General features: G+C 36.6%; 1 protein-coding gene across 1 annotated transcript; it reads left to right on the top strand.

Annotated features, from left to right (window-relative positions):
• Positions 1 to 539: 539 nt before the first annotated feature.
• Positions 540 to 27,384, top strand: trpc4b (transient receptor potential cation channel, subfamily C, member 4b). The gene is made up of 15 exons (XM_015038950.1): positions 540 to 1,175; positions 4,247 to 4,476; positions 5,725 to 5,943; positions 13,591 to 13,731; positions 14,004 to 14,180; positions 14,926 to 15,126; positions 21,957 to 22,302; positions 22,844 to 22,983; positions 23,078 to 23,278; positions 23,361 to 23,482; positions 23,876 to 24,071; positions 24,184 to 24,378; positions 24,956 to 24,997; positions 25,322 to 25,411; positions 26,457 to 27,384. The coding sequence occupies exons 2-15, from the start codon at positions 4,318 to 4,320 to the stop codon at positions 27,096 to 27,098; spliced, it is 2,871 nt and encodes a 956-aa protein (XP_014894436.1). The 5' UTR covers positions 540 to 1,175; positions 4,247 to 4,317; the 3' UTR covers positions 27,099 to 27,384.

The raw sequence follows: 27,384 nt of genomic DNA, 5'->3' as shown, positions 1-27,384 counted from the left end.
GATTTTTTCCCCCCTTCTAAGCAATGTCAGTTTCTTGAATAATCATAATTTTATTTTCAAATTTGCCAGAATAACAAACTATTTTGGGGCTTACTATACTCTATTTTCTATATTTTATTAGCTGTTTGTCATGTGTGTTTTTGTTGATCTTTTGTTTAATTTTATGATAAACTGAATTTTGGGTTTTCATGAAAATTTTAAGAAATAAAGAAAGATAATTCTACATGATATCTGTTTATTTATTTTTTTTAATTGTAGTACTGAAATAGATGTACTTTTTGAGTATAATACAATTCATTGATATACATCTGTATAATATCGTGCTTTCCAAATGTCATCGAGCTACAGGTACATACTTCCTGGACAATTTGTTTTGTTTAGTTTTGTCAATAATCTATCCTGTCGTTTTCAAATAATTTCAAGCACGCAGCTGATTATAAAGCTTGAATTATATGTCAAATATCATTGTATGGGAATAAAGGGTATATCGGACTTGCTCGTTTGGCTGATGCTTTTTCCCCCCCTCTCTCTTGCAGTGCCACACTGTTCAATGCGTCTCCAAGTGCGCACGACCCGTCTGCAGCAGCGCTCGCTCTGCAGACCGCCTGCCAGGCATCTGGAAACTCTGCGTTCATTTCTGGAACCTCCGCTTTCCACTCAGTCACCCCCCAACAGGTGGATTAAGTCGAATCGGACATGCACATTGGTGGAAATTAACCCCAGGGGGTAAAGTGGAGGTGTTGCAGAACTAGGTCTGTTCTACCCTGGAAATTCGTGAACTCGTGGCTTTTTTAAAATTCTTTCTTTCTTTTTCTTTCTTTTTTCCTTTTTACCGGGATTTTTTTTTCTTCTTGTTGTTTTGCGCTGTGAGATGAATGTGATGTTTTGACGCGCATTAAGACCGAATGGAAATTAAAACGCACGGGATCAGGATGTATTCAGAAGTGCGGCGAAGTGACAAAAAAACGACAGTGGAGGATGCAGACTGAAGCAGATAAACAGAATAAAGACAAACTGGCTACTGAGGGCACTAACATATCATCAAGGAGGCGCTTCTCATGAATCCGTCATCTGCTCTGAATTTGAGAAGTTGAGATAGACATTTTTTTATGCTACTCTCCAAAGGAAGAACCTTGATCTTCGAGGACGATGTTCCAATGTTCAACAGCCCTAAGGTTTGTTTTTCAGTTGTAAATTCTAAATAACTAAGGGCAGCTTTCAGCCTGACCTGAACAGAAAAGCAATATCAACAACAATAAATAAACGTGGCATCCAGTTAAAAATAGACTATGTATATACATACACACACAGATATATATATATATATATATATATATATATATATATATATATATATATATATATATATATATATATATATATATATATATATATATATATATGCAAGTTTCAAAGTGGCTCCTTTAAATATATTGCAAATCCTCTCAGCTTTTGCTGCCTGAGCTCTGTAACTTTTACATCATGTTATGATGCCACTGAATACAGCCATACACTTACAACTATAAGAGCTTCAATGAGTATGTGTGGGAATTTTACGATCTGCCAATGCATGGACAATCTGCACTTCAAACTGTAATGAACTGCCCATTATATGGTGTAAGGTTTAGAGGGCTGAGAAAACAAGCTAAAAACTAGTCCGTGTCTGTTTATTACATAATGTGTATTAAGAAAAAAAACAAAAACATTTTTCTCAATTTTACTGGACTTCAAAACATGGAAAGCAGCAGAGCTTAAAAACATTGTCCATAGAAGTGCCTTTTGTTATTTAAAGTGACTGTTTTTGTGCTTATTTCTGTGAAACAAGTATTGAAACTTTCAAGACAAGTGACAGTTCAGTGAATGAAATAGATCAGTCATCAACTGATATTAATTTTTCAGTAGATACCTTATGACACCGTCATCCAGGAAACCTACCTAAAAGACGTACAGATAAATAAAAATATATATAATATTTTTCAACATAACTTACTCTTATTGTATATAGTATACAAACGCTGGTATACTGTATGTTTTAGTCCTCTCGCTTGTCCAACACACCTGATTCAAATGATGGCTCATTTGCAGACCTCTGCAGAATGTTGACATGCTGAGGATGTCGTTGGACCATTTAACCCTTGTGTCTACAAATGGGGTCCAACCGACCCCACACACGTAAAACTTGTATCATTTGCCACAGTCCTACGTTTGCCTCAGTCCCCGCATGCACAAGGGTTAAACCAGCTGGGTTGGTGCAGAGATTCATCTAAAACTGGCAGGACACCAGTCCTTGAGGATTAGAGCTGGACGCCCATGACATAAGCATAGTTATTTTTCATCTGTTTATGTTTCTTGATAATCAGAAATTATCTCAAGCTCAAAAATGGAATTTAATAACAAAAACTCAAGTTCGCTCGTGTCATTGGTTGAGACAGTAAACTTTTTTTTTTCTTTTTACTATAATCCCTCTAACCTAGGGGTGTAACCATCATCTCAGAACTGGCCGAATTGACACAATTACCCTGAAACATCTACAGGGTAAGCCAGTAGACCCCTAAGTGAGAAAGAGCAACACCAAACATAAAATGTCCAGCAAGACACCATAAGATCTCATTTCTTAGGAACCTATAATCTCCCCGTAACCCTGCAACACTGTCTCTGCTGCAGGCCTTTGATCTAATGTTTCCTCTCTCTCCTCTTTCTATTGTGGCAGTAAAGATTTATTTTAAGTATGCCTAAAGCAATAGTGAATATGTCTGGAATAACAACAAGACAACAAAGCTGGCCCAAGACAAAGCAAACTAAGCAGCTGTTTAAGGCCCTAGACCTTCAGCCCCCTAGTTGTCCCGTGTAGCAGTCGAGCCCCTGGGCACAGATCAATTGATCTGCTTGTCACTCCAGTGTAGATGTACACTATCTACATTTTTATTCCAATCTTCTATTTAGTTATTTATTTACAAAGAAGCACTTCATGTGCATGTGTGTCAGCTTAGCTAGCCAACAAACAAATGCTAATTAAGGTGAAGGTGCCATCTTCTGTCAGCTGAGAATCTAGCTAGAGCCCTGCAGGGATCTTGTATTATCCTCACCTTTCTTTTACTATGGATATCATTAAGTCTCAAGGTCAAAACTTGTCACTGACAGTTTTCCCTCGTTTTTTAGAGAAAAAAATTGCCCCACCTTTAAAACTGAATTAATAAACCAAATGTTCACGTCCTCAGTTTTAGTAAAATATCTCTGTTAATTTTGTAAATAGAATGAAATGCTTTCTTGCTGATGTTTATCTCATAGGTGACTTGGTACATTTTGAGATTACGACTCAGAGCCTAGGAACATAGACACTGACAAAAAGCCCCCGGGTATAATTTTTTCTTGTCATATTACTTTTTGCTATAAACCCAATAATCACATAACAAGCATTCAACTGTTTCAGTTCAAGAACAACTTTTAGGACCTAAAGCTTTAGTGAAAATGTGCATATATTTACACATATGCTATGCTAATTATAAGCTGTTATTCTCTCTCCCTTCATGGACTAATTTGCTGCTCATTAATGTAATGATAATGAGTCGTCCTGAGACCATGAGGAAATAAGAAAGAGTGGCTTATTAGGCATTGGTGAACTTGTACTTCTCTAAAAGTAATATGAAACTAATACATCTTGACTAACATTCATCATTTTTTAATTCTTTTTATACACCTTGTCTGACTCATGTGCCTGTTTTTAAGTGGGTTGCTTAGATACAGGACTTCAGAAAAAGGAAACAATTTTTTGAGTTGAGATTCTCAAATTACCAGCAACGCGACGCGACATAATTTAATGTACTTGTAATACATTATGACGCACAATGCTTAAGATGCTCTTCTGTTTAGTTTATGACAATTTTAGTTATTAATAGTGTTTTCTTGTGTTCTTTTAATTTGTGTTGAAACTGATGCTTAAAAACGGGATTGGTATTTTACACATGTATTATAAAATTTCTAAGTCTGGTTAAAAGAAAAAAATCTAAATCATTCAATGCAGAAATATGTTATGAGGAAATTCATTTATCAGATATATTATTTTGTCCCTATGATCCATTAATAGCATTACTTTTTAATGATTCCTTTGTAAATTCTGCTCCAGCTCAGTTATTCATCATAACCTTTGAGGTATTCACCTTTTTTTCCCTCCTTCTTCCCATGCAAGTGAAAGTGAGCACTAACAGCTTCATTCTCTTCCTAACACTTTTTCCTCTGTTTCTTGCAGTGTGAAGTCCCTCAGCCTGGCAGCAGCTGTAGCAGTGTTAGTAGGGTGCCAGTAAGCTGAATCCTTGGGAGATGTCACAGCTGTATTACCGGAGGACTGACAGCTCTTCATACCGGGACCGCATCCCGTTACGAATTGTGCGGGCTGAGTCGGAGCTGTCGCCGTTAGAAAAAGCCTACCTCGGAGCTGTGGAGAAGGGAGACTACGCCAGTGTCAAACAAGCCCTGGAGGTTCGTAGAAGTGATTATTGGTAATTACAAATGGAGAAAAGGATATCTACACGTGGCAGTCGTGAACAGTTGGAGCCATTTGATTTCAAATTAAATTGATTTCATTTATTTAATAGCAAATACACAAATGCAACCAATAAAACAAAAATAAATACTAAAAAAATGTTTAATGGGGGACTTATTTATCTATTTATTTGAAGACTGATTTATTTGAGGAATTATCTATATACTTATTTATTTCTTAATTGTGTTTTAGTTTATAAAATTTTTGTAAAGTTGCTTTATGTATTTCAGGGACTTTTTTTATTTAATGTTCATATATCCAAATTACAAATTATTCCATTAAAAAAATATGTTTTATGCATATTTTTTTTATTTCTTGGGGATATTTATTTATTTGATGAAGTATTTATTAATAACAGCATTTAGGTATTTATTTATTTAATTTTGAATTAACAGTTCGCCATAGAAAGGATTGTAATTTGAGCTAAACGTAAAACATTGAAATGGAATCATTTATAGAATAAAAGCTGCTATTTTCCCATTTGGTTAACCACTTTAACACCTGTTAGACCTGTTGCAGAAGAGAGACACTACATTTATGTTTTCTTTCATAATTTTTATGATTAAATGTACAGTTTGTAGTAAAATTGATTATTAGTGATCCAAGTAACACGGTCTAGTGATGGGGTGCCAAAGTCCACTCTTCGATTGCCACCCTCCTCTAAGTTTTAGATGAATCCCTTCTCTAGCACACCTGGATCAAATTAACTTCTCCTTAGCAGGTCTCTGCAGAGTTGAATGAATCCTGTTCAGGGAATTGAGCTGTCTGGTTTAAGTGTGTAGGAGCAAAGATGCATCGAAAGGTGGCAGGATCAAAGCTGTCAAAGTCTGGACTTGAACTAGAGGTTTAAAAAAAATGGACAAATTTAAGCTTTAATAAATTCTCTCATAACTGCTGATTGCACTCTGTAGCAGCCACTGACATTTTTACAGTTGCACTGATTAAGTCTTCTTTTAAAGTGTTCCTTGTTCCCCTTTAACTAAGTGAACAAGACTTATTCTTGTCCGATTGCCTACAAAAAAAGAAAAAAAAAAAGATGATTCAATTTCCAGTTCTTTTCTAGATAGTTCAAGGCAGTCTTTTTCCTTGAGTGGTAAAAGAGGGGAAAAAAATCAACTGGTTGAGAACAGCCCATTTGAAACTAACAAACTTTTCATCTCATGGCTCCATATTTTTCTATTCAGGAGGCAGAGATCTACTTTAAGATCAACATCAACTGCATTGACCCCCTTGGCCGCACGGCTCTGCTCATTGCCATTGAGAATGAGAATTTGGAAATCATTGAGCTTTTGCTGAGCTTCAGTGTCTACGTCGGTGATGCCCTGCTTCACGCGATCCGCAAGGAAGTGGTGGGAGCCGTGGAGCTGCTGCTGAATCATAAGAAGTCAAGTGGAGGCATGCAGGTAAGGAGGAGAACAAGTGGAAAATTTGACAGTTTACATCCTTTCCAAACCTTCTCTAGCCTAAGTAGAGATTTTACCGAAGACACTCTGAATCGAAGACTGTCATTTAGCAGCACATAGTACGTTTATTTGGATTCAACAAGCGACAGAACTGATCAAAAACAAAAACACAGCCTTTTACTTATGGGTTTAGATGCTGCAGCAGTACTTGTAGCTTAAAATATTTGGTAATTAGATGATAGACATTACTGGGAAAAGCCCTACCTCAACCTTTTCAAGTAAACAACATTAACTGTGTTCTTGCTTGATCACCTGGCAGCCTCTTCAGTAGCTGGAATTACAGTATTTCTGTCTGCTATCTTTCATACGTCAAAGGTTATCCCAATTCCCATCAAAACTCGAAAAACATAACCCCGAATTACTTCTGGTTGGAAACATCAAATTAAAAGCTCTTTGAGCTTTGTTCAATAAAAAGTTTTACAATTACATTGTAGTTTACACCATACATTTAAACATCTTAACAATAAAGAATTGTTAACAGACATTTCAAATGTAGATTTAGAAACTGATTTCCTATAATATTATAATCTCTTTATGTTATTTTTTTATTATTATTTATGTATCTAATAGGGTAAATACCATATTTAATGACATTTGCCAAACTAATTTCAGAAACACAATGAAAGGACAAATGGAGTAGACCTTTTTGGATAGGTTTTCAAAGGAGCAGTATTATTTAAAGCTGACTTTTATTATGGTGTAATGTTATTCCCTCAAAGGGTTGCTTTGATTCTTTCGCACGTGTTTGAGAAATCCTTTAGTCTCCCGTGGCAACCATTTAGTTGTGCAAAATTCTTGGGTAGACTTAGCACCGTCTTTGAGACACAGTTGCAGTTTCTAAGCTTCTGAGCTTCCTCCTCATAAAGCACCCCTTCCCTGCCACGCCCTCATGCAACTCCTTCAGACTAGCCATAAGGGATTAGCAAACATCTGGTGGTACTGCGAATCTCCTGAGGTCATATGATCTACTTCTCATTGCAGCACTGGAAAAGATGTTGTTATAGGGTTAGAAAGCATGACAAAAAGGGCAAAGATCTATAAGTAAGATTCAGTTATTCAGTTCACCCTCTTTTCCCCACCTTGAATATGTTGAATATGTCAGCATATTCAAGTTGTCTGATCTCGAAGGTCAATGCTGTGAATTATTATTAATAAAACCAATTTATTGTGGAACATTCTATTATATTTTGTTTGTATACAATATACATAACTTATAAGCAGATGTTTTACTCACAAACATGTAGCAAAATAAACTGCAGTTTTTATTTACATATTTTTATCTGGCGGGTGTAACAGAAATAATTTGTGGCATTTTAATATATTTCACAGGGGAAAATTGATTTTACACATGAGTAATTTGAGTTATGAGCTCCGTCATGGAGAGAATTAATTATATATATATATATATTATATATATAATTAATATAATTAATTAATATTAATATTAATATTAATTAATATTAATATATATAATTATATATATATATATATATATATATATATATAAATATATATATATATATATATATATATATATATATATATATATATATATGTGTGTGTGTGTTTAAAATACAACTCTTTAGACTGTGCTTCACAAAACCTTCCCAAAACAAAATGCTGTGTTTCTTCTGAGAAAGAGTCCAACATGCTCAAATAAAGGAGTTTTTTTTTTTTTTATGTCCAATTAAGGGAAAACTGTTTTCTCAGCCTTGAAATACTTCAGCTTTCTATCTCAATCAACATAACCGACCTCGGCAACAACTAAAGCTGACAAAACCATCTTCTTCATAAAGTCTTAAAAACAGAGTTTTTCTACTGCAATGTCTCAATGTCTTACACACTGAGATATGATGGCATTTCCTTAAAGAAAATACGATGGATAATTTGCACAAATGTTCTCTTCTCCCTCTTTTATCGTGAACATTTTGACAATATTGTCCATCTTAAATGTAGTGCCTCTTGTTGCAAATTGGCGCTAGCAGATAGGAGCTTAATTCTTATTATCAGAAGAGTGCTATAAGTCCTTCACTGTTACATTTACAAACATCAAGTCCTGTCTGCTCTGCTTCTTACTATTGATGCACCACATCAGACGGGAGAAAACTTATTTCATCAGCCAGCTGATGAGAGATTTTACTGCTGCTCTTGAGTTTAATGCAACAATGCGCCTAATTTTTTATAGGATAAAGGTGGACTTAAAATGAATAAAAAATTAAAAGTTACAATATATTTGCAAAAAACAAAAGTAGTAGCATGATTATTCATTCTCTTTACAGAAGTGGATGTGGAGAGTCTGAACCCCTCACCATTAACATCAATCAGCTGACACATTACCTCTATAACTTAATTCCTTTCTAAGATAGTATTTCTTTGCGTCACATGAGTGAGCTGTGAAAATAGATCACTCTGGCACAACCAAATCCCCCCAAGAGAGGCCCATTGATTAGATTAAAAAGCTGTCTTGGAAAATGCACATTGTTTGTTGCCAGGATCTTCTCTGAGACTTATTAATGGGAGTATTTGTTTTATCCTTCACTGAAGATGTGGATATTTATCTTGCAATTCTGCTGGATGTCTGGATGATTGGCTTTTGATAATCTCACAAATGTTCCTGTTTTTACTTAGAGTCCATTGAGGACTCTGTGAATTTCAAGAATTTTTATGGGCATTTTTCACTTTTCTACAACCTTTCCTCTTCAGTGAGTTATATATGGAGTTAAATCAATTTCCATAACAAAAATAAAAAAGGTGAAATCCTTATATTTTATTCACTATCTGATTTATATGACAACAGAGGTTTTTTTGTAATATAATATTTAAAAAATACTTCCATGCTTGTCAAACCAGTGGACAAACATATTTTGACTTTTTATTTTTATTTTTTTTATACTTTTAACATTTACTCATTTTATTTGGTTAAAATATGCTATTTACCTTTTAATGATTTCCATAATTACCATGTGAGTAGAGATAAGAATCTGTCAGTGGCACACTTGAACTTGTTGTTTCAGAATCACAAGGCAGCCTGTGGTTGTTTTTCCCTTCTTTTTGACAGCTCTGTTTAATTCAAACACCATTACGTCAGGAAGGAGCAAAATGTAAAGTGAGCATAGTCATGCTTTCCTGATTTACAGCCTTCGGCTTTGTTTTCCACATTGCAGTGCAAAACCTGAGCTGCTCAGAGTCCCATTTTCTTTCAGCATTATCTAAATGTTTGTGATGTTGTGGGATGACATGTGAAAACCAGCAGGGAGGCTCGAAATAGAGCTCAGTGAAAACTAAAAGCGGCACAGATACTGAGCTCTTGCAGATGCTATTGTTGCATGTTTTATCAATATGCTGATGGTGGCTGCTTCATTTTAATGAGACCAACAGACACGCATAACACAGAGGAGTGTGTTCTGGTTTCATCTCCTTTCTCCACAATTATCATAACTTCACATCTTGCAGTTTGCGCGCCTCCTGGTCCGTGCTTGGGCACATGCCAGGGCTGTTTGATGTTCATGATTTGAAGTCCGTCCTCCTCCCACATGGAAAACAGAGTCTATGCTGTGGCTTATTAGATCATCCTCCTCTGCGAAATGCGAAGACTCTCAAAAATGGCCCTGTGCCACCTGACAAAGTGAAGACTATTGGGGTAAACCATACCAGTAATTAGTTTCTCCATGATAAAGTGATTTCTAAACTTTATTTTTATTTTTATTTTTTATTTACATGGTCTTAAATATTTTCTTTGGATGTTGCTCAGGGTTTTCTATTTTGTCTGGGGCGCCTGTTTGTGTTCCATGTCTTACGTTTTCACTTTACCTGTCTGGCTCTAATCTCTGTATGAAGAAGATCCAATATTCAGGCATTCAATACATGCTTCTTTGAGTTTAATTTTATGCCACAAAAAATAAAGGAAGCAAACAACCTGTCCTAGAAAGAGGTGTCGAGCAAGAGAAGGATTCAGGAGTGATTGCATACAGTTGTCTGGGTTGGCAATTATATCCTTGAAAAATAAAGGTTCCTGCAGGTAAAAATTTGAGAAAGTATATTAAAGAATGAAACTTAACGTAGTAAAGACAAATTATAGGAAAAGATAGAAGTAAAGTCTGAACGTATAAGGCAGACTAATAAATGGCTCACTTGGCAGCATAATGGCAGCCAGGTTGATTTCTTTTTATTTCTAAATTGTATTTACAGCAGAACTAGAATTTAATATACGCTACATTGAGAATGCTATATAATTAAGGTAATAAATGAAAAAAATGAATACATTTCTGGACATGTATGAGTTTTACTGAAGAACATAAAATACAAACTTCTATATTTTAGTATTGCAGACAAATATATTTGATCTTTTATACAGATGTAGCAGGGAGAGCTGAGTGAGTGGCAGCAGCAATGTGGTGCTTCTTTAGACTCTTTATGTGACAGCGAAGAGAGCTTTATTAAAACCATGTCGGGAAAAGAAACTGTCATTCTGGGTGGATGTGCTCACTCATTACGCCTCCTACTGAGGAGATGAGAGCAGATATTTCATGTACAGAGTGGGTGGGGTCTTGGATGGTGTCTACCTTGTCCTTGTTTCTTCTGTTGTAAACGTCTGTCATGGGTAAGCAAATTTCACCTCCTGCTGCAGTTCGCGTTGCTGTAGCAGTGTTCAGCTATTGCACCACACAGTGACGCTAGAGGTCAGACTGCTTCCCACAACACACGTCCAGAAGGAGATGATGGTTCCTGTGATCACCCATTCCCCCTACAGGTCGCTCAGGAAACACAGCCACTAATGAGGCTTTTTGATGATGAGCTGTATTTCACCAAAGGTTGTTGGTGAGGTGCTTCCATAGGTATTTGACACAGCTAAATCACCTGTGAGGTTTCAGGACGTTTCTCTCCCATGAGAAACTATGATAAGCAGTTTGTCAATGCCTGCATTAAAGTTGCTTTCCATGAACAAAATTCACAATTTTTAAATTAGGTAAAAAAATTTTGAGGAGTTTTAGGGTGTTCACTCAGAAGTCAGTTTGCAAAAGTCTTCACAACAAAAACTCAATGGGATTTTTCTCTTCAGAAGTTTTCTGAGTGAAAAAAATCCGTCAGGAAGAGGCCGAAAAAAACAGGAAATGAGGCCAAATGCTTAGGCCTCATACGGTCCTTTTGTCCGTGTAAACATTGGAGCACAGCTCTCCTACCTGCTGCTCCGTGGCCTTCTGATGCACTGCAATGGTTCTCTGGAATTTTAAAACGTTAAAAGGAAGGTTAAATATAGTTTACTTCTCCATCAATGGGCCATGTGCAGTTTTAGGAATTGTGTAAATTTTCAGCAAATGCAATAGAGCAAAACAGAAAAAAAGTCTCAGCTTGACTGTTGTTGTGCTATGTATTTAACAGACCTAGTTCCATAGTTAACTAGAAAACCAACAATTAGACTGACTAACTTTGATTAACCCTCATAACTTTTATTCAATAAATATTAGAAAATATATCACAAAGGTATCTTTATGTCTCTGACTTACGAACTTTGTATGGCAGTGGTACCTGGAGAGCAGCATTTTAATGCAGGAGAAAATGGGATGAAGTTTATTTGGTGTGCAATAAATTTATTTTATGGATGCTGCAACTTTTTTAGCTTAAGCAAGAAAAATGCTTTGTAGTTATCTGACAAATTAAATCTTGAAAAAGTTCAAAAAGCCAGCACCCTTGATAAAATGTGGGCGCATTAGTGGACTTCATAGGGAATTTGTGCATCTGCGAAGACACTATTAATGCTGAATAATATTCGCAGGTTAGAACCACTGAACAGTGACATTTACCACCATCCTGCATGATAACATCAGACCATTTTCTGAATATATTAAAGCAACGGGTCTTTAAAATAAAATAAACCGGTGCAGTCTGGATCAGTCAAAATCTGGTGCTTTGAAGTCCAAAAATACTTCAAGGGAGCCCCCAATCTGCTGAACAGTTGAAATCTTTTTTACCAAACAAGAAGGGGTAAAACATTTTCCCATTTTAAACTAGCACAGCTGGATTTCTAGCTATTGAATTCATGCAGAACAACACAAGTTGAGGCACAGTATTCACCTGCCACAACCTTTTTTTTTTCTTTTTCTAAAGAAAAAGTTACTTAGATTTAGTTCTAAATCAAATGATGCTTTCTTGAAGCTGGGACTTTTCATTTTTACAGTTGCTGTCACACCTCAAAACCATTTTTCACAGTTTCCCTATAGCTTTTCGAAGCGGCAGAGAAAACCTGATATCTTCCAAGCTGTTTTAAAATTAATCTTGTTAATGTTTCCTCACTGGAACTCTGACCTCTTCTTTTCCATCTGTCATGAGTCTGCCTCGAGTTAAAATCCTTACCCATCTCACATTTCTCTGAATAACTTCTCTTTCTTTTCCACCAGTGAATCAGATAATAGACCTTCAATTAAAACTATCAAAAGGGGCCAACTCACTGCTACCCACTTGTTCCCCTGAATGACATGAATAGGTCTATGTTGGAGGAGATTTTCTCTGAGCATGTTTTCCTCTGAAATATGAGAAATACAGAACTTTCTATTTAATTGGGAACTGCACTCCTAATAGCTATTTTAATATGGAGGACATTTTTCGGTAACACTTATTTGAAGGGGTTTGCATAAGACTGACATGACACTGTCATAAACATGACATAACACCTGTCATGAACATAAAAAAGTCTTTATGAATGTTTATGACAGTTGTCATGAAGTGTCATTCAGTAAATAATGACACTTTTAATGCAAAGTTGCTCTAAAAGTTGCATTGAAAGTCCATTAAAAGTGCCAATTTTGCATTAATTTATCATAATTTACAAAATAATGCAAAGTTGGCACTTTTAATGGACTTTTAATTCAACTTTTACAGCAACTTTGCATTAAAAGTGTCATTATTTACCGAATGACACTTCATGACAACAGTCATAAACATTCATAAAGACTTCTTTATGTTCATGACAGGTGTTATGTCATGTTTATGACAGTGTCATATCAGTCTTATGCACACCCCTTCAGATAAAGTGTTACCCATTTTTCTCATCTTGTTAGCCAAAGATATGGCCTGAGAAAGTATTTTCTCCCATAAGAAGTTCTATTTTGGGTTTTGCGTTACATTTAAATTATTCGGAAAACCACACACAATTTATCATCAAAGGCAACCTAAGTAAATAAAAATGTCCTGTCAGATGGTGTTATGCTAAACAGCATAGTACAAACATTTATGAAATGTTTAAGCCTGTTGTTGAAAGAACTTGAGAGACAGAAAGAAGTACCCTAAAGGATCTCAAAAAAATAAATTCTAGAATATATAAAGTCATACACATCTTCCAGCCAAGAAAGAGTAACAAAGCCATTATCCACAAATGGAGAAAACATTGAAGAGTGGTGAACCTTCCTGCAAGTTGCCATCCCACTTAAAATACCCAAAGAATGCACTGATGACCTGTCCCGGGGGTCACAAAACAACTCAGATCAGATTAACTGGCTTCACAGTCTACGGCCTCGTGTGCTGCTTGAAAAGTTTCTGTTGACATGTGTGTGAGACTGAGGGATTTTTTTTTTTCCTCCTCTCTCCTGAAAGGTTCCCCCTATCTTATTGGACAAGCAGTTTTCTGACTTCACCCCTGACATCACTCCCATCATTCTTGCTGCACACACCAATAACTATGAAATTATCAAGCTTCTGGTGCAGAAAGGTGTGTCTATGCCACAGCCACACGAGGTAAGTGAAATAAGTATCTTTGAATCATGTTGTAAACTGTATATTTGATCTTTTATACACACCAACTGTATTATTAAGGTGGAATTTCTTGCAAAATGTGCAGATGAATTAAAAAGCCAGTAGCACGCTGCAACGTCTAAACATTACAGACATTACAGTGCTTAGCAGATTTGATGAATTCAGTGCTTGCTTTGCTACATGGGGGACATGATCCGTGACTAAACACAGGGAAGCCTCATTAAAATGTGTCCACGATTTGTTTGATCTCGCAGGTGCGTTGCAACTGTGTGGAGTGTGTGTCTAGTTCAGACGTGGACAGCCTGCGGCACTCTCGGTCTCGCCTCAACATCTACAAAGCGCTGTCGAGTCCCTCTCTAATTGCGCTCTCCAGCGAAGATCCCTTTCTCACTGCATTCAGGCTCAGCTGGGAGCTGCAGGAGCTCAGCAAGGTGAGGGGAGGAGAGAGACAGCTGTTTGCTGAGCTGAGACACGCGGTACTAAAATTAGACTTTAAAGACCTGAAATATTGGCAGCATGCTCATTAATTAACCATGTGTCTTTTCTGAATCACATTATCTGACAAACAATTGCCTGTGAATTTTATTTTTGGAAGGCACTGCGATAAATTTGCTGTTACTGAAGTAAAAGCATATGAAAAGAAATGCCTACTACACTTTTCAATTTTGTATTTCTTTGCAAAAAATGTTTAAGAGCCATGCTGTGTTGATTTATCACATGAAGTCCCAAAATAATGCTGTGATGCTTTATATTGGGACTTGTGAAAATGTGAAAAAAGGGTTTAATAAGAACAAGTCAAATGTTTTAAAGTGATGAGGATAAGCAGGTGGATTAGAAAAATTGCAGTGACAGAAGCAGGGTTAATTAATACATTTAAAAATGTGCATTTATTAACAAAGAATATGAAGAGATAATTTTCTGGAACAAAAGCTCCTCTGTAATTTTAAAGAACTGACCTTTTTACAAGACTTACCAGTGCTTAAAGAGGAAATTTACATCTAAAATATAACTGATTATATTGTGGTTGGAGGAAACCAATTTTCCATTCCAAAGAACACAGAATTAAAGTTTAATTTGCAATCAGTCCTTCAAGTTCCTTTTAAATTTGTTTTTATGTTAACCTGTATTAGCTTTTGTTTTGGATCTTATTGGTATTTTGTATTCTGGCTTTTTTAGGTGGAGAATGAGTTCAAATCTGAGTATGAGGAGCTGTCTCAGCAGTGTAAACAGTTTGCTAAGGACCTGCTGGACCAAACAAGGAGCTCCAGAGAGCTGGAAATGATCCTGAACTACAGAGACAATGCCAACTTATTGGAAGAGGAGGGCAATAACGACCTTGCAAGACTCAGACTAGCAATCAAGTACCATCAAAAAGAGGTATGCTGAAACATAAAACTGCTAATAGTAAGAATGGAGACTTTTCTTTTTGGTTGACCAGGGTGATTCATTTTAAAGTACGGACCAAAACAAGCTTCAGGGAACGGAACAAAGTGAAAACAGAAGTGATTGCTTGTTTAGGACAGATGCTGATTTTGCCATCACTGTAATATGCCACCTGCTCAATTCATAGGAATAAATTAGGACATTCACACATTTAGTTGCACTTGAAATGGCTAAAATTGCACGTGGTCATAAAAGATCAGGTGGAACATATCTAATCATCATTTTGGATTTTGTTTCCTCTTTTCAAATCTCACAGATTTAGTTTGGTGTGCTCCTAAGGTGCACACCATGATAAGATCAAAGAGCTTTCTGGGACCTTCAACAAAATAATTGCTGCAGCTTATGAGTCTAGTTGAAAATCTCAGTTTGCAGAGGTTCAAAATCAATTTCAAATCAGATACCCCATAGCAGGGAACAAGGGGAGAACAGTCAACACATCTAAAAACAGCTGCTCAGGTATGGCTGCTAAGCAAGTTGAGCCAATGAGCAGACCGCAAGATTGGTTGGACAGTAGGGTAGAAGCCATCTTTGGCAAACAAAAAGCAAACAAACAGCATTATAGGAAAAGTATCTCATTTGGTGGGCCTCACCAGTTCATCATCATAGATTCTGCAAAGCAACAGAAGGCGCTTACGGCGCTTAGACCTTCTGTAAAACATTAAAGCCGATGCTGAACTGACCTTTGCAGCATAACAATGATCCAAAATATATCCTACATCCAGTGTGAGAATTAAGAAATGGAAACTTCTGGGTCAATTTAAAAAAACAGGAGTTGATGTCATTGTACTGTGGGATGGCTAGAGTGTAGATAAAAGAAAATAGAAGTATTTAAAATAGAAGTAAAAAGTGTCCTCAGACTGATGTCAGAGTCTGGTTGATGACTATAAGAGCTACAGAGGTCAGACTAGTAATTAAGGTGTGTAGTTCCCCAACATTTTCTTCATCTAGATAATGGTTTTTATTGTTTTTTCTTTAATTAATAGACCAAGTTTTACTTTGTAATAATCCAATTAAATCACTATTAACAAGAAGAAAAGGCTAAAACTATATCAATTCTGAAAGTGGAAAAACATTTAAACATTTAAACGTATTACACAGTAAATGATAGAGTGGTGCCTTAAAAAAACTGTGCTTAACAATCAAGTGGAGGGTAAAGGTTGTTTATTCTCTAAATTTGTACTTTACATGTTAATCACATTGAAAGTGAAAGATTTTTTTGCATGGTACCTTACTATTAATGCACGAGTTCTGATTGTTCACAGTATAACGGAGGATGGATGTGGGAAGCAGAATTCTTGATGCACTTACAAAGTTAGGGGAAGACTGAAGGCAATAAAATGTGCTAAATGCATATTCTAGTGCAGAAAAGTTCAGCTGAATATAAAGGTGAAGCAAAAAATGATGAAGAAGCAAGAACATTACTCCCAGCAGCAATTTGAATTTCACTTTGCTTTTCTTTCCTGGGACCTCTGTCTGGCTGACAGGCCAGATGCACTTTTTGGAGGAGTCTTAATTTACGACTGTTTCTTCCACATTATATTGCATAATTAGCATGTGCCGCACACATTCACAGAAACACACACACACTTGATGAGGGGTGCGGTTACTGACAAAAAAGAAATTAATTGGCACATGTGCAGGTGGTCGTGATGGAAGACAATGCCCTGTCATCCTAATAGATCTCTTGACAAATATCTCTGTCTAAGGCAATATAGCTCTTCTACAAATTGCAAGGAGACTTTTTCCCTGGTACCTGGCACAAATGTGTCAGGCGAGTATTAATGACATTAAATATGTGCAAGTATAGGTACACTTAGAGCATGTTGTGGAATTATTATTTTTGCACCAGGATTTTTTACCGTCTATGTTGATGCGACTTACTTTTAGTTGAGCTTACAGCATATTTCAGTACAGTTCCAGCTTTGTGTGCAAACAAAAAGATTTTCTTCTGTTTCGCATTAGAAAAGGCATCTTTTCTTTGTATTCTCCTGCTGAAGAAGGCAGTTTGCGGAGCATGAAAGGTTTTGATCTCAGAAATACTGAATGAACTAAAGAATGGAATAAAGGCAACATTTTGTGCAGATGTTTCCTGAGAACAATGTCATCTGTGTGTATAACCTCCTCTAACCCCCAACACTCTTTGACACACAATGAAGAAAGGTCTACCTACAGATTTTTTTTGTTCCTTCAACACCTCATATACCCAGCAAATAGGGGGTTTGGCCCTCTGACAAATCAAGGGCGGACACTTAGTCAGGGTTAAATAGGCTCATTTATTCTTGCAAAGAGCATTTTCCCTTTCTTTTTGATCTTTTGTCTTGTCTTTCACCAATTTTCCAGGCAAATATAGAAACATTTATAATTGGCATGACTCAGCCTGAATGATGGATATTTATTTTATATTGTAGCTGCTTTATAAGTGTGGCAGTGATCATGACCGACCCTCCTGAAAATGGACATAGGTGCCAATTAAACCTTGCTCTGTGTGCACTGAGGACAGAGAATGGAGTTGTTTTGTATTTGTCATCACATTTCTGTTTACTTTTTTTTGTTTTTTTTACTGCTGGTTTGATCCTGGGGTTTAGAAAGGCATTTCATAATTATCTGAAGACAAATCTCTACAGGAGTAACTAAGCTCACACAACACTCTGTGCTTTCTTTCAGCAGGAGGTCAAATCAGATAAATATTATTGCGTCCATTCCCCAACATGCTTAAGGGTTTTTCTGTGGACTGGTTATTGTTACACAAGCAAAGAAGGCTGGTGAGCATTTTAAAATTCAAGTAGGAATAAAATTAGTTTTCTATTTAATGCCTAAAATAACCAGAGGCACTGAGAAGAATGCCATCAGTTTTATATGCTGTAGTTTAATGTTGCCCTCTTGTGATTTTTTATAAAAACTGCAATTAAGTGTTTCAGCATTTTAAAAGCTCCTTTAAACAACAATTATAGAACCATTAAAGCTAGGTTAGTCTTAGGGTTTTGTTGCAGAACATTTCCTCATAAAAAATTCAATGATCCCAGTAAAGATCTACAAGTGAAATGAAGTTCAGAACATATTTTTAAATTTCCATTATTCAATGATTAATATTAACCTCATCGGTTCTGATAAATGAATTGGACTTTTTCAGCATCAGAATCCTTTTTTGACCAAGATTGTGTGCACAGAGGGATTTGCATTTTAAATTCAAAAGTGTATTTACAGTGTATGGATGTAAACTATAAACATTAAACTTTATGGGGAAATAAAATAAGGATAAATGAACAATATGCATATATAGATATGTACACTGACCATTTTTACTGAATGTATTACAAATCTAAAACCTTCCGTTACATTATAAACAAATATACAGTATACCTATTTGTGATTGTCCTTGAAAACATTTGAGAACAGTCGGGCTAAGATTTTGTTTCAGTAATGTGTGTAGATTTTCTGATCTTCAAAACGTTACAACAATAACATGTTAGGAAATTGTGGCATTTCAATCTACATTTTTAAGGTCATACTGTTGACCTTGTAAGACCGTGAATGTCAAGACAAGTGTCCAAAAGTTGGGGCTTCTGAGAAATTCATGCAGCATGAAGAAACTCACATAATTTACTTATGAAAACACAGATGCACACACATCACAATTTTCACTGAGTGTTGAAAAGTTCTTATTATTAAGTCCTTATTAAACTGAACTACTAATCCTTTATGCCACAGAATGTGCGTTTAGTAATTATACAATTTAATCTTAGAAATGTATAAGTAATTTAGCCTGAAGAGTTTTACAAAACAAATCTTGTTGAGTCGCAGTGAACAAAAGCCTTGATGGAGATAAAAGGAGAAAGAAATGTGAAGATTCACACTAATTTCAGCTTTAAAGAGTGTGGACTCTGAGTCCCCACCAATGAATTCATACTGAAGTGTCTTTTTGTGTTTGAACTAGAAAATGTTCCTAAAATGGTCAATTCTAAAACGTTTCCAGATGCATTTTTTACTCATTTTCACAGTGACCAAAATATCCTTGATCTAATAAAGTAGCATTATTATGTACTTCCCATGCACATAGAGCCATTTCATACTCAGAATAGTTGAATTTACATAATACTCCCCCTTTAAGACATGCAACTCCAAAAAGCATGAAGAAACTGAAGCATGTACATTTTAATTTTAACAAACATATATTTCATCATGATAACTTATTTATACTAAATTATGCCTGTTGGTTTCCAAAATGAATACACCTGGCATTCACCTACATCTCTATGATAGATCTTTGGAAATAAATAAAAAAAGTTATTTTCACTGTTTGTCTTTTAAAGTGAAGTAAGAAGGTTTAGACAGACTATGTCTGGAGAGCTGCAGGTAAACCTGTCCTCACTAAGTTGAAAGCATCTGCACTTACACAGCAAAAGCACTTTTTTTGTGAGCACTTACAGACAGGCAACAGTCGAGAGGTGCTTTGTGAAGAGGCGGTTTTCCAACTGGACTTGAGTTGTGCGAAACAGCCACCTCAGGCAAATATGGCACTTTACTGCAGCAAGCCTTTCTAAGTGACTGTGACAGGCAAAAGAAAGGTTGCTATCACATTGATGTTTGCCTTGTTTAGACTTTTTGGGGACAGAAGATTTTTAGAGCTGAAATGGAAAAGTAGTTCTCTCTCTATTCAAAACGTCCTCCATTCATGGTATGATTACTGTTTGCTGAATCATTTCAGGTTGATATAGTTGGATCAAATCATTGATTATATCAATCTACATAAAATCTACCTTGGGCAATTTCCTTGTCTATCTACAATCTGAAACACACTTGTCAGAAATTGGCAAGAATCGATACACCTAAGTCTGACATGCTAACTGCAGCCTGCAGCTTACACTGGAATTGCATTTAAGTCCAAGTCAATTCTGACTTCTACGTTTTCTTGGCTCAAACTTGTTCTCTGAAGACTCTAGACTCAATTCAGACTTCAGCTCTTATGTAAGTGGAGCTAAAAGTGCAAGTAAGTGTACTTTTAATTCCACTAAATGGTTGTTGTCCTCTCTAAATTGTTGAAGTGTATGTAGATAACTGATTGCTATGGTAATGTTATGTGGGGCATTTATGGCTGCTGTTTAATGTTTCATGACAGAAACATTGAAGGAGCTGATAGCTGATTTATACCGTCTCCTTTTTTTTTTTTTTTTTCACTGAGCAAGCATTTGCAGTCAAACTTAGAATTGTAGAGATTTTTTCTGTTTAGGGTTGTGTAACATTTATTAGCCAATCAGGGATGTTAATTATTCATTAAAAAAACATGTTCCTCATGGCCACACATCAACTGTCAAACTGAGTTCTGTTTTAAATTACTTCATTTTGTTTAAGAACAAAATATATTGTAGGAAATATCTTTTCCCTTTTGCAAGAAATTTAGCAACAAAGCACTTAAAGCAAGTATTCATGTATGTCTTCTATTTTTCCCTTAAACATAGTTTTCATATTACAGTTTTAGTTTAAAAAAGATCACTGATCATTTATTTTTTTAAATACTTCATAGCAGTTAAAGGTTAACGGTAGATTATTTTAATATACAAAGTGCAGCTGTGCAGTGCTATTGGCAGACTACGTGATTACAGACTTGAGACTTATGAAAATGTCTAAGCATCTGAAAATCAACCATATCATTATAAACTCAGATTCACTTTTGCCACTGACACTTACCATAGTGTTTAATTCAGAAGAAATACAGCTGTTTTTAAAGATGCAGTACACAATTTTATTTAATAACTCTCTGACCTAAAGGTCTTCATTACAAGAGTCAGCTGCCTCTTTGGGTGCAAGTTAATGAGCTTTTTATGTGACTTATGTAAAAGGAGATGTGTGATTAAAAGAAACCAGCTGGTCTTTCCTTCTTTTTTTTTTTTACATTTATTTTCATCTTAAAATTTGTCTTACTGTAGACTGCATATAGTCTCATTTGTTCATAAAATTAGTGTGCTCTCGAACACCATTTCTCCCTTTCCGTGTCATGGTTTGCACCAATATTGTTGCTGAAGCAGAGGAACATAAGCCTCATGCCCCAACACAGATAAGGGGGTCTGTGGTTCCCATGGAAACAAAGCTGCAGAATTAATGAATTGGAAACCACCAGGGTTTGTCAACACTTTGATATAAATACCCAGCATACTATTTTATAATATTGTATGCATCTATATAAATGCTTGCATATATGTATTTTAGCCCATGTAAGACCCATGCAGTACCTTTTGTTTCTGATTTAAACCCATATCTAGAAGACATTTAATTTCAAATCTTTTACTTTGTAGTCATGTGTTTAAGGCATTGCAACACCACAACCAAGTAAACAAAAGAAACTGACATATATTTAGACTTTGAAAAAAATAAATATTGTATGTTCCTGTGGATGAGTACATCCACTTCTGTGAGCAGAGATTATATGTACAGAAAGTAGAGATTACAGCTTCATTTATCTGAATAGTGCAACATTTTAAAATTTGAATGTGGATGACCAGCACTTCACTGTTTTCACTTTACTCACACTTCCCACTCTGTCATTTGTTGCTCAAGTTTGCTACAGTTGCTAATTTTGGCACACAAATACTACTTCATTACATTATGGGAAATCAGAAAAACAACCTACGAGAGAAAGTCCTCTCATTATCTCATCATCCTGCAGTCTTACGTTTGCAAAATCCTCTGAGACAATTTTTCATGTCTGTAAATGAGAACAAAGAAATCTTAAATTTAATTCTCCTCTCCTCTTTTCTCATTTGTGTTAGTTCGTGGCTCAGCCAAACTGTCAGCAGCTCCTGGCCTCGAGGTGGTATGATGAGTTTCCCGGGTGGAGGCGGCGCCACTGGGCAGGAAAATTCATCACCTGTGTCTTTATTGGCCTCCTCTTCCCTGTTTTTGCCCTTTGTTACCTCATCGCACCCAAGAGTCGCTATGGCCTCTTCATCCGCAAGCCCTTCATCAAGTTTATCTGCCACACGTCATCGTACCTGACCTTTCTGTTCCTGCTGCTGCTTGCCTCCCAGCATATTGTCACTACAGAACAAGACAGGCAGGACCGACAGGGCCCTCCGCCGACCACTGTAGAGTGGATGATACTACCATGGGTGTTGGGTGAGTATAATATAGAATGATCACCTTGTGCTTAAGCACTGTGACACTGAAACAACCAACCAACAACCAACCTTATGTTTGTTTTTGACTCAGTGCCCTTTGAAATAATTTGTATGACTTTACTAAATAAAATTTCAGTGACTTTGATTGTGGAAGCAGCTATGACTCTATTCTTCCTCACAAAATAGCTCAGCCACTGAGCTATTTTGAATTGGCCCAATTCAAATGGCCCATTTGAATTGGCTGTGTTGGAGCAGAGATGCGTCTAAAACTGGCATGAAACTGACCTTCGAGGACTGGAGCTGTACACCCATGATTTAAAGAAATCAGAGTAAATGGGGTTGAATACAAATGGACATAATCCTTTGCAAGTTCTTTCTTTAAAACAACTTTATATTGATTCAACGTGTAAAACTACAAGACATTTTCTTCGAGTTTTAGGTTGCAATGTGGTAAGATGATAAAAACTAAAGGGATATGAATACTTTTGTGAATCAACGTATCTAATCAGATATTTTGTTAATTGTCTGTCTTTTCCTAGGATTTATTTGGGCAGAGATCAAGCAAATGTGGGATGGTGGTTTCCAGGAATATGTCCATGACTGGTGGAACGTGATGGACTTTGTCATGAACTCTCTTTACCTGGCTACTATATCCCTCAAGATTGTAGCCTACACCAAGGTAATGATTTGTCTATGAATGGCAGTAGAACTGTGAGGGTGTGTTATCTTTTGTGCTTCACTTCATATTCCATCCTTTCTTCTTCCCTATTTAGTACAGTGGTACTAAACCCAGGAACCAGTGGGAAATGTGGCACCCCACTTTAGTAGCTGAGGCAGTGTTTGCCATTGCAAACATATTCAGTTCCCTGCGCCTCATCTCCCTCTTCACCGCTAATTCCCATCTGGGGCCTCTGCAGATCTCACTCGGCCGGATGCTGCTGGATATCCTGAAGTTCCTTTTTATTTACTGTCTGGTAAACTCAACAAATGCTTCCAGACAAACAGGTGGTCTGCAGTAGATGTGGACAGAACATTTGACATTTGCTCTTTCTTCAGGTTCTTCTGGCCTTCGCTAACGGACTCAACCAGCTGTACTTTTACTATGAGACAAAAGCTTCAGAAGAGAAAGGAAAATGCAAGGGGATCCGCTGTGTAGAGCAGAACAATGCTTTCTCCACGTGAGTTACTGCATGTGTGATGCTGTGAAAAACAGTGTTACAGAAAATGACTTTTTCTTGTGTAAACTGTTACTGAGATGAAAATATGTGAAAGGCTTTCTGTTGCTAAGAGAAAATACTGCTGCTTAAGTTATTAAATAATTTCTTAAAAATGACTCTGCATTATGTACTACCTGTTACAGCATGTTACGGCCCCAAAGTTCAAAGTAGACACATACCAACAATATTATTTTGACTGAGCATCTTCATGTTAGTGATCAAAGTCCAGGCCTAAATCAATATGAAAAACAGTGATGGGTTTTGAAATTGATGATCACAGTTTCTTTCCATCTATTCTCCTTGAACAGCAAGCTATTTTGCAAAGAAAATTGAGCATTTCCAAATGTCTTACAGGTTGTTTGAGACCCTGCAATCCCTTTTCTGGTCTATCTTTGGACTAATCAGCCTCTATGTAACCAACGTGGATCCAGACCACCAGTTTACAGAATTTGTTGGCGCCACCATGTTTGGGACGTACAACATCATTTCCCTGGTGGTGCTCCTCAACATGCTGATAGCCATGATGAATAACTCTTACCAGCACATTGCTGTGAGTACATGACATGATATATGTAAAAGAAAAATATCACAATACTCACCCCAGTATATGTTTTTTATTTTTTTTATTTTATTTTTTTTAATATACTTAAATCTGATTGTAGGACCATGCAGACATTGAGTGGAAGTTTGCAAGAACAAAGTTGTGGATGAGTTACTTTGAGGAGGGCGCCACGGTTCCCGCCCCTTTCAACATCATTCCGAGCCCCAAAACATTCTGGTACCTCGTGTGTTGGATCAAGAGACAAGTGTGCAAGAGGACTCAGTCCAAGAGAACCGAAACCTTTGGAACTCTTGGAGTAAGTTGGTATGCCGGACATGATGGCATCCTTTCACCATCAAATAACCTGCACTTCTCAATACATGTTTATGTAAAGATGATTGTTGTTAAAAATAATTTGTGAAGAAAACACAGTTTAGGTATTTGAATCAGGAGACATTGCAGTACACTGGTTACCTCGTATATGGAGGTTATTAGTCTTTGACATAGTAAACCAGGATTTGTCTACACACCTTTGCTACATATCCAATCCCAACACCCCACCACTCCGTACTTCTTCCGGTAGATTAAAGTGAACAACAAACATTTACAAATCAATAATGAAACAAAACAAAAAAAAAATAAGATGTTGAAGAGAAAGCAGTAAGATGCCTTTCACTTCTTGCATTGCCTTTCCTCCTTTGCAGGTAAAATTAGGTTTGATGTTATAATATTTTGTTGCATCACCATTTTAACGCAGTCACAGAGAGGCATCTTGTAAAGTTAAAGAAGTACTCATTTAAAACTGTAATGTTATGAGGACTACCCAGATTAGATTTATTTTATTTTCCTTTGCTTTTTCTTATTGAACATGAATGTTTCTGATGTCCATGTAGAGACGGGCTGCGGAAAACGTGAGGATAAACCTTCAATATCAGGTAAAAACAATATCTCTTAAGTCAAGCTGAATACCGTGAATTGCAGGGTTGTTTGTGTGCATTCAGGAAACTTGTTCTGCCCCTTAGCGTCCTTTCTGCACATCCGATTTCAATCTGAGCACACACTGTCACATTCAGCAGGACTGGCAATTACAGTCAGCAGGTTATTTATCATCATTCTCTGCCAAGGATTTCCTATTTGCCCACATCCGCAGGGGGTCGTGACAGCATCTGCATAGAAAATGTTGCTATGGATAGATTTTACTTTCTGTGTATAACTTTTCCTCTCTCGCATTTTGATGAAGCATTTTCCTCTCGTTTTAGGAGGTATTGAGGAACCTGGTAAAACGTTATGTGGCTGCAATGATCAGAGATGCTAAGACAGAGGAGGGCCTGACTGAAGACAACTTCAAGGTATGATCAGGTCCCACTGATTATAAATAACCATAAGCAGTTATTTTCAGTATTTCTATCTATAGCAGATCAAACGTTTTCCATCCCTGGTAGAGTCAAATCTACTTAGATAAATTGCTTGTCAGACTGAGAGCGGTAATTTATGGCATATTTTGCAGACAGTTGTTTACCTGACACGCAGCAGTACTATTTTGGTTCTCTCTGACAAATCTACTGTTGCTCCATCGCATCATTTCTTTTTGTTATGACCTAATTAGCAATAAAGACATAGCAACTAATCTCCTGATCTATCTGCAAGAGATAGCCACATATGTACTAACATATATGCACAAATATTTACAGGAAGCACTAAGTGCTTACACTGGACTGAGTTAGAACAAAATTTGCAATTTTTATGAAGGGTGGACTGATTTCTCTGAAATATATATATATATATATATATATATTTTTTTTTATTTATTTATTTATTTTTTTTAAACAATTTTTTTGTAAAGTCATGATTGCCTATAGTTGCCTTACTTATTGTGGAAAGATGTTGCTGTGAGATTGTTGAAGTAAATAAATCATTGGAGGAAAGGAAATTAACAAGCTAATGAGACATTCACAGTATCAATCTGCCTCATCAGCGATTGTAATATAAGGAGGATAATCATAAAAACAGTCACTGGTCCTGGTAAGCAGGGGAATATACCATCTTCAATACTGTCACACCACCAGTTACGTTGGTCTGACAACATTACATGTGCAAGAGGATGTTTGTTTTTAAGAAGTTATTTTGATTAACTAAAACAAATAAATATCTTCTATAGGTGGCAAACTGTATGTCATATGATTAGTATTTTTTTTTTAATGTCTGGCTTATTTTTATAAACAAAAAAGAAAGATCACTGGTATCTAGATCATTAGTATTAAGGGAGATGTCAGGGGGTTCTTTGAAACTCTTTTTAAAATAATATTTCCCAAGACAGTTTTCTATAACCACTGTAACAAATAACTAAAGATATGCATTAGTTATTTCAGAGTGACTTTTTCTTTGCTCTCTCAGGAGCTGAAACAAGATATTTCCAGCTTCCGTTATGAGGTGATGGGCATGATGAAGACGGGAAAGCCTGCTCTACAGGGCGCGATGGCCAGTTCCAGTTCACTGGAATCCAGTCTTGCTTATCCAAATTCCTCGCTCAAAATTTCCCCTGGCCTTCCGGCCAGCCAGGCAAAGAGCAAGCTCAACCGATTCAAGATCACTGCATCCATCCTCAAACAAGCCAGCTCTCTTGCTTCACCCAGGCCTCCTGAAGCATCCAACGGTCTTCCTAACGGACTCTTGGCGTCAGATGAGGGTTGCAGTGAACCGTCGAGCCAGTGGAGAAACTGCTCCAAAGATATTAGTGACTTTAGTGTGTTTCAAAAACGCCACTGGAGTGGTAAAGAAGTCCCATCAGGGTCAGGCGAGGTTCTGAGAGAGATGTACTCTCTGTCAGAGGAGGCAGGAGAGTCAGGGGGTTCAGACACAGAAAAGGAGAGTAAGGAGGTTACAGCCAAGGCTGAAGGAGAACTGCTGGTGAATAAATCGGACGCAGAGTTTCCAGAGAATAAAGAAGAGCTAAACATTAACAGAAGCCTTGAATGTGAAGATAAACAACCTGAAGAAGAGAAAAAAAAATCTAGCTCCACAAGAAAGGAACCATGATATATGAAGATGCATGAAGAGCCTTGCAAAAACATTCCTTTCCTTTAACTTATTTCATGTTGCAGTCACACACCAACACCCACCAATCGTGAAGTGATGAGCATTTGTATGTAGGTTTCTTTTTCTCTAATACCCCTAAATAAATTTGAGTGGAAATGGCTGTCTTCAGACATCAGCATACTACACAGTATATATTCAGAGAACTAGCTGAGAGGAGATGAGAAGATCCACAGACCAGGTTGACAGAATAGCTGTTTGTCATGCACTTTACAAATCTGGCCTTTAA

This window comes from Poecilia latipinna, unplaced genomic scaffold (genome assembly GCF_001443285.1).
Source record: "Poecilia latipinna isolate Pla-1442-1.1 unplaced genomic scaffold, P_latipinna-1.0 Scaffold457, whole genome shotgun sequence".
NCBI classification, from domain to species: Eukaryota; Metazoa; Chordata; class Actinopteri; order Cyprinodontiformes; family Poeciliidae; genus Poecilia; species Poecilia latipinna.
Note: the sequence above shows the minus strand (reverse complement) of the source record. Positions and strands in the feature narration are given on the sequence as shown.

Coding starts and splice junctions, on each gene's coding strand:
- trpc4b (XM_015038950.1), top strand. CDS start 4,318: ATGTCACAGCTGTATTACCGGAGGACTGACAGCTCTTCATACCGGGAC. Junction 13,732..14,003: donor CTATGCCACAGCCACACGAG/GTAAGTGAAATA, acceptor TTGATCTCGCAG/GTGCGTTGCAACTGTGTGGA. Junction 25,412..26,456: donor TGACTGAAGACAACTTCAAG/GTATGATCAGGT, acceptor TTGCTCTCTCAG/GAGCTGAAACAAGATATTTC.